General features: G+C 53.1%; 1 protein-coding gene across 3 annotated transcripts; it reads left to right on the top strand.

The window, feature by feature from the left end:
- Window positions 1–70: 70 nt before the first annotated feature.
- On the top strand, window positions 71–2,961 carry LOC102442224 (HLA class I histocompatibility antigen, B-14 alpha chain-like). 3 transcript variants are annotated; one of them, XR_002827255.1, is made up of 7 exons: window positions 71–378; window positions 599–874; window positions 1,456–1,731; window positions 1,854–1,955; window positions 2,388–2,420; window positions 2,554–2,601; window positions 2,749–2,961. XR_002827255.1 is itself a non-coding variant. In XM_014448990.2 (6 exons), exons 1-4 carry the CDS (start codon window positions 108–110, stop codon window positions 1,952–1,954), a joined length of 924 nt encoding a protein of 307 aa, XP_014304476.1. In that variant the 5' UTR covers window positions 71–107; the 3' UTR covers window position 1,955; window positions 2,388–2,420; window positions 2,749–2,961. The 3 variants fall into 3 exon arrangements, 2 of the variants coding, with proteins under 2 accessions (XP_014304476.1, XP_023603555.1); XM_014448990.2 differs by lacking the exon at window positions 2,554–2,601; XM_023747787.1 differs by lacking the exons at window positions 2,388–2,420; window positions 2,554–2,601.
- The last annotated feature ends 4,058 nt before the right edge of the window (window positions 2,962–7,019 follow it).

Here is a 7,019-nt window from a genome sequence, read left to right as displayed (position 1 = left end):
CGGTGCGGGGAAGGAGCGAGGGGACCCGGCGGGGGCGCGGGTCCGGGAAGGCGCCGTGTCCAGCCCCGGCCCTGCCCCCCGTCCGCCCCCCAGGCCCCCACTCCCTGATGTATTTCGACACCATCGTGTCCCGGCCCGGCCGCGGGGAGCCCCGCTTCCTCTCCGTCGGCTACGTGGACGACACGCAGTTCGTGCGGTTCGACAGCGACGCCCCGAATCCGAGGATGGAGCCGCGGGCGCCGTGGATGCAGCAGCCGTGGGTGGAGCAGGACGACCCGGGGTATTGGGACCGGAACACGCAGATCAGCAAGAGCAACGCACAGGCTTTCCAACGGAGCCTGGAGATCCTGCGCGGCTACTACAACCAGAGCGAGGACGGTGAGCCGCGCCAGGGCCCGTCACGACCCCCCTCCCCACGGACGGGCCGGGGTCGCCCCGAGGGTCCGGGTCACCCCGAGGCGGTGGGACCCGCCCAGCCCCCACCCGGGAAGAGCCCGCGGGGACTTAGACCCGATTTCACTTTCAGTTTTAGATTCAGGCCCCGCGGTGCGGGCGGGGCGGGGCGGACCGGGCGGGGCTGACCGCGGGGCGGGATCAGGGTCTCACACCCTCCAGTGGATGTTTGGCTGCGAAGTGGGACCCGATGGGCGCCTCCTCCTGGGGTACAGTCAACATGCCTACGACGGCGTCGACTACCTCGCCCTGAACGAGGACCTGACCTCCTGGACCGCGGCCGACCCTAGGGCTCGGATCACGACGCGAGAGTGGGTTGCGAAGCGTGTGGCAGAGCGTTATAGGATCTACCTGGAGGAGGAGTGTGTGGAGTGGCTCCGCCTGTACCTGGAAAAAGGGAAGGAGACCCTGCAGCGCGCAGGTACCAGGGGCTCTGGGGCCGCCCCTCTCCCCGGGGCTGGGGCTCCTACAAGGAGACAGGACAGGGGTCAGTGTCAGACACCCCTCCTTGGGGTCAGGGAGGGAGCCCCCCTGGATGTCCAGGTCAGGTACCAGAGAGACCCCCTCCTCTCAGGGAGTTAGGGGGCCCTCTTGGGGTGCAGGGAGACCCCCCTGAAATAACCCATCAGCGGTTCCCATGGACCCTGCAAGGGCTCTGGGATGCACGGGGACCTTCTTTTTCAGGCCTTGTGCGCTGCCCCCACCCACTGTGTCTGAGGCCTCACCCCAGCTTTTCTGAGTCATGTGGCCTCCACCCAGGTCAGGACCACAAATCCCTTTTCTCCCTCATACCTGCCTCCTGCCCTGGGCTGTGTCTCTCTGATTCTAGAACTTTCTAAAGACTAGGAGTGCCTTCCAGGTGCCTCTGTCCAGGCTGGTGTGTGTGCTGTGTGCTCCCTCCCCCACCCCAGGTGTCTGTCCATTCTCAGGATGGTCACATGGGCGCTGCTGGAGGGTCCCATGGCCGATGCAAAGTGCCTGCATCTTCTCCCCTCCCCTCAGACCCTCCAAAGGCACACGTGACCCACCACCCCATCTCTGCCCGTGAGGTCACCCTGAGGTGCTGGGCCCTGGGCTTCTACCCTGCGGACATCAGCCTGACCTGGCAGCGTGACGGGGAGGACCAGACCCAGGACATGGAGCTGGTGGAGACCAGGCCTGCGGGGGACGGCACCTTCCAGAAGTGGGCGGCCGTGGTGGTGACCTCTGGAGAGGAGCAGAGATACACATGCCATGTGCAGCATGAGGGGCTGCCCGAGCCCCTGACCGTGAGATGGGGTGAGGAGGGGCCGTGGGCACAGAGCCTCTTCTCAGGGCAGCAGGGTCTTGGGGGATCTCAGTGGGATCGGGGCTGAGGCCTGGGGTCAGGGCTCTCACCATCCCTTCCCTTCTCCTCCCAGAACCACCTTCTCACAGCTTCTACATCATCATGGGCATCGCTGGGGGCCTGGTTCTGCTGGGAGCTGTGGCTGGAGCTGTAAAGTGGTGGAGGAGGCGCTAAGGTGGGCAGGGGTGGGGTCTGTGTCTCTTGTCCCACTGGGGGTTCAAGCCCAGGTAGACGTGTGTCCCGCCTCATTCACTGGTAGCACCATCCCCACGAGTGTGATGGCCAGTGTGGGGCTTTGTGCTCACACTTACTCTGTAGTGAGGCCCGTGGGAAAATGAGGGACCCACTTATCACCGGATGATGCTGGTGGTGGGGACCCCTTTCCTAGCAGCCCCAGGTCAGACGGCAGGTCCCTGCTGAGCACAGACCTCCAGGAGGGCGGTGGGACCAGTCCTCACACATGCACTTCCCTCAGTTTTCATGGTCCTGCCCTGGGTCTATACACAGAGTTCTGGAAACTACTCTGGGGCTCAGGACTAGGGCTTCCTTTAGGACCTCATGGCCCTGCCTCCTCCCTGGTCTCTCACAGGATGTTTTCTTCCCGCAGGTGGGAAAGGAGGGAGCTACGCTCAGGCTGCCAGTGAGTATGGAGGGGTGACCCCTGAGGCCCTGTGACAGTGCAGATGGGAGCCATAGGGGACCCCCCCATAGTTCCTCTTAGTCTCCTGCACTGGGGCACTGACCCTCTCCTGGTGTATCCCCCCACCCCCCAGGGAGTGACAGCGGCCAGGGCTCTGATGTGTCTCTCTTGTCTTCCAAAGGTGAGACCTGCCGTGGGGAGGGGTGGGCAGAGGGGAGGACTTGGTGGTGGGGAGTCTGTGGGACACTGTGAGCATGAAGTGGGCTTTGAGAATGTCACCAGTTACAGCCACTGACCTAAATCTGCTCATGATGCTTGTCCTCCACAGCATGAGGCAGCTGCCTTGTGGGGACTGAGTGATGGAAGATGTTCATGCTCCCACTTCCTGACTCAGAACCAGTGATTTGGGGACTGGCCTGCTCTGCTCCCCACACTTTCCTGTCAGCAGAGGCGGGCTGGGCCCTCCCCATCCCTTCCTTTACTCCCTGGTGCTCTGAGCTGCAACTTCCTGCTTTGTATTGAAATGAGACTGTGGATTGACCTCGTGTTTTAATTCTTGCCGTGAATGATGACGGGTAAATAAAGGAGACCCTTTAATTATTTTCTCAGAGGAAATAAATGGAAGCACCAAGGATTCTGCGGATTCCTGTGTATTTTGTGCTCTTTGCAGGGGAGATGGGAGGGCCTGTAAGGACGGAGCGTGGTCGGGGCCTATGCTCAGGTGGTGCTCAGTGCATCATGGGCTTTGACGTGGTCACTCCTCAATCGGGTCACCTCTCTGCTCCTCTGACCTTTTTCCTCAGTGTTCCCTGTCCCACCGGGACCTGTGCTCACAGGGACACACAGGCCTTGTCACGTGTTCGAATGAATCACATCTCCAGGCCCCTCGTCATCCAAGGCTCAGGTCTGGGTCTGGCCCTCAAAACCTCTCTTCTGGGTGTTTGTTGTTTCTTTGCTTTTGTGGATATGATGCCTGTTACTGTGTTTGTGTAGGAGTTTTGGTCTCATTTTCTGGGTGTCCCCATCTGACAGTATCAGGGCTCATTTTTGCCGTCATTGTCCCACTGGCCCAGGGTTCCGTGCACGCAGGACTCTGGTTGGAGAGATACATTTCAGGCTCCTCCTGCTCTTGCCTCCTTCTAGGGCCTGAAGGTTCCAACCCTCTGATCAGCTTGGTCTTTGTGGGGACCAGCCCCCACCCTGACTCTCTCCAGGACCCTCAGCCAAGAGTCATCTCATCAGCGTCCCAAAGACACTTGTCACTGAGGAGATGCCAGGGTTTTAGGAGCTCAGTGCCAGGAGCCAGGGGCAAAGACCAGACACTTTCTCAGATCCATCAATAGCAACAGTGTCCCAATAATTGAAGATGCTGGCACCTTACTAGAGTCCCACCTACTCATGAACACTGTGTCCAATCCATCGTCCTTTGAGGTTGGTTACATGGCCCGGACACTTACGAAAATTGCCCAACAGTTGTAGTCAGAGGAGAAATTGAATTCAGCCCTAATGTGATATTGTTACCCACCTCCCAGCATTGAGAATGACAGAGTCAGACAAAACCAATTGTTCACAAGAATGTGGACTCGTTCTGTCTCGTATATTCCTGGTGGGAAAGTAAGGTGTTCCAAACCTGGTAGAAAATGCATTGGCCGCATTCCCTGCACCTAGACTGAGAGCAGGATGGGATGTCGGGGAGTTAGATGCTGAGCGTAACCGACAGGATGACCGATCACACATGGACAAGGGACAGAGTGAAAGTCTCAGAAGGACAGATAGACCAAACGGAGAGACACCTGTTGGCAAAAGTGTGTAAAAAGAGAACCCCTACCCATGTTGGTGAGAATGTACTTGTTCTCCAGAAAGAGATTTTCAGCCCTTGTGTACCTCAAACTACCCAACTTACATGATGGCTCCCTTTCACTGGTTGGGCACTCCTACCGTATCCCCTAATGCTTCCCAATGCGGTGCCACACATGGGCTGTCACAGCCGGGAAAGTTATTCAAATGCCGACTGTCTCACTCCCTCCTTTGAAAGAAATAATAAAAAGAGAAGATTTAATGAGGTTACATGGATCTCACATATCTTGGAATTTAGGAGGAGTCACTCTGCCCCATGGGACACCTGTACATTCCTGAGCAGAGATGGGTAAGATAAGGGAATCAATTCCATTGGAGGGTAAGGAAATCAGGATGAAGCAGTTGATGTAGAAACACAAAGGTGGGAATGGCACCTGAGTGATTCTTCTCAAGGGACGCCGAGCGGTACCTGTTGTCAACTACCTGGAGAGGAGTGAAGGGACCACAGGCCTCCAATTCAATTAGTGACTCCACAGGGCCCCTTAATAGAAGGAAGGGAACGTTTTCCCGATGCATTGTGACCTTTTATTACTTCACAGAATGCGTTTCTTACTCTTGTGCACAGTGTAGGAGTTTTATAGAGAAAGTGGTTGATCCATCAGGTCCCCAAACAAATATTGACAAGAAACCGTAACTCGTTTTCCCAGCCGCGCCTGGAATTCCTGCCCAACACATTGTAGGGAGGGCAGGATGGAGGCCGGTCCTCAGAATCATGGCTGATTTCTTCTCGAGTCTGAGGAGACTAAATGCCAAGGCAGGTCAGGCAGCCGCAGGACGGACCGAGAAAGACTGACATCCCCCAGATTACAACTGACTTCCCTGCCTTCCTTCTTCGCCCAAGATTGGTCCGTGACGTGCAGGTGGGTGTTTTTGTTTGTTACAGTCGTGAACAACGTCATGGTTTCTGCGTTCATATCCTTTATGTCGATCCTGAGAAAATACCGAGGGAGAACTCTGTTAATCCTCCGTTCTCTAGTTGGGTTTTGTGGCCTCAAGGATCCTTTTCCCCATAGGTCATTCTTCGGGCATTCTTGGGAATCTTTGATGTGGACTCTGAGGGAAAAGAAGTCTGTTTTCTAGACTAAAAACTCTCATTCTGACAGGAGACAGAGTGGTCTCCATTAACCATTGGATCACAAGGCAAGAATTCCATTGGAAGAAGAGTTTAAATTAATACTACCCACTGACACTGTGGAACTCAATAATCAATACTTTGCACACATGTAGCATTACATGGCCACCACAAATGATACGATCAATAACTTATTGACTACAACATGGAGGGTCATAGTTTTTTAATTAAAATATGATTACATGCATAGGGGAAAATAGTCAATAAGATTGTTAATTACTATGGTGATGCCAGGTGGGGACCAGACTTTTCAGGGGGTTCACTTGGTGAATTATACAAATATCTAACCACTATGATGTATGCCGGAAACCCATATAATCTTGAACTGTAATTGAAAAATAAAAATAAAAACTATGTATGTTTACATGATTAGAGAATGGAGGAGCACTTACTCCAGCGCCATGATCATAGCATTTGATTCAATTTATTTGAAGCAAAGAGGGGGGTTGGGAGGCACATTCATTTCCTTGTGCCCTTTCTGTATGTAAACGTCCCAATTTGCAGGTAAGTACTGACAACCTATAACACTTGAAACAAGGTTCATTTCTTTCATTCATTGTTTAAAAGTTAAATTTATTGGAGTGACATCCTATATAATAAAAGCCCAGCAACCAAATGGTGGAACATTTGGTCGACCAGTCACTATGACGCACACTGACCACCAGGGGGCAGACGCTGAATGCAGGAACTTTTCCTCTGGTGATCAGTGTGCTACTACAATGGGAGCGCAGCTCAGCTGGCGTGTCCTCAGCTGATCGGCTAACCAGGATGAGCGGTGCTCCCATTGCAGGCTGATCCCCACAGGCCACACCCCCACCCGTGCATGAATCCCATGCACTGGGCCTCTAGTTGGTTACTAAGATCATATGGGTTTCAAGTGTACATTTCTATGATCCATGAGCTGTATGTTGCATTGTGTGCCCACCACCCAAAGTCAGATCATCTTCCAAAACCATATATTTCACAACTTTTACCCTTTACAATCCCCACGCCCTTCTCTCTGGTAACCAAAACCCTGTTACTCAACATCCCTGATCATGAAGACAATGCAAATAAAGTAAAAACCACAACAAGTCATCACCTCACACCTGTCAGAAGTGCTATCCTCAATAAATACCCAAACAACAAGCGCTGGTAAGGATGTGGAGAAAAGTCAACCCTTGTGCACTGTTGGTGGGTTGCAAGTTGGTGTAGCCACTATGGAACACAGTTTGGAAGTTCCTTGAAACATTAAAAATAGAACTACCATATGACCCAGCAAGTCCACTTCTGGGGATATACTTGAAAAAATTAAATTATATCTTGAAGAGCTATCTACATCCTCATGTTCATTGCAGCATTATTTACAATTGCCAAGACATGGAAATGGCCTAAGTAATGAGGACTATAGTGGACTCGACAATACATATTGTATGTAGACTTGAAATTTGCTAAGAGAAACCCTCACCCTTTGAATCAGCATGGATGGACCTGCAGAGAATTATGCTAAATGAAATAAGCCAAGCAGAGAAACACAAATCCCATATGATGTCACTTATATGTGGCATGTAATGAACTGAATAAAATGACAAAATATAAACAGAGGCATGGATACATGGAACAGGCTGACA

The sequence above is a fragment of the Myotis lucifugus genome, unplaced genomic scaffold, assembly GCF_000147115.1.
Source record: "Myotis lucifugus unplaced genomic scaffold, Myoluc2.0 scaffold_977, whole genome shotgun sequence".
Taxonomy (NCBI): Eukaryota; Metazoa; Chordata; class Mammalia; order Chiroptera; family Vespertilionidae; genus Myotis; species Myotis lucifugus.
Note: the sequence above shows the minus strand (reverse complement) of the source record. Positions and strands in the feature narration are given on the sequence as shown.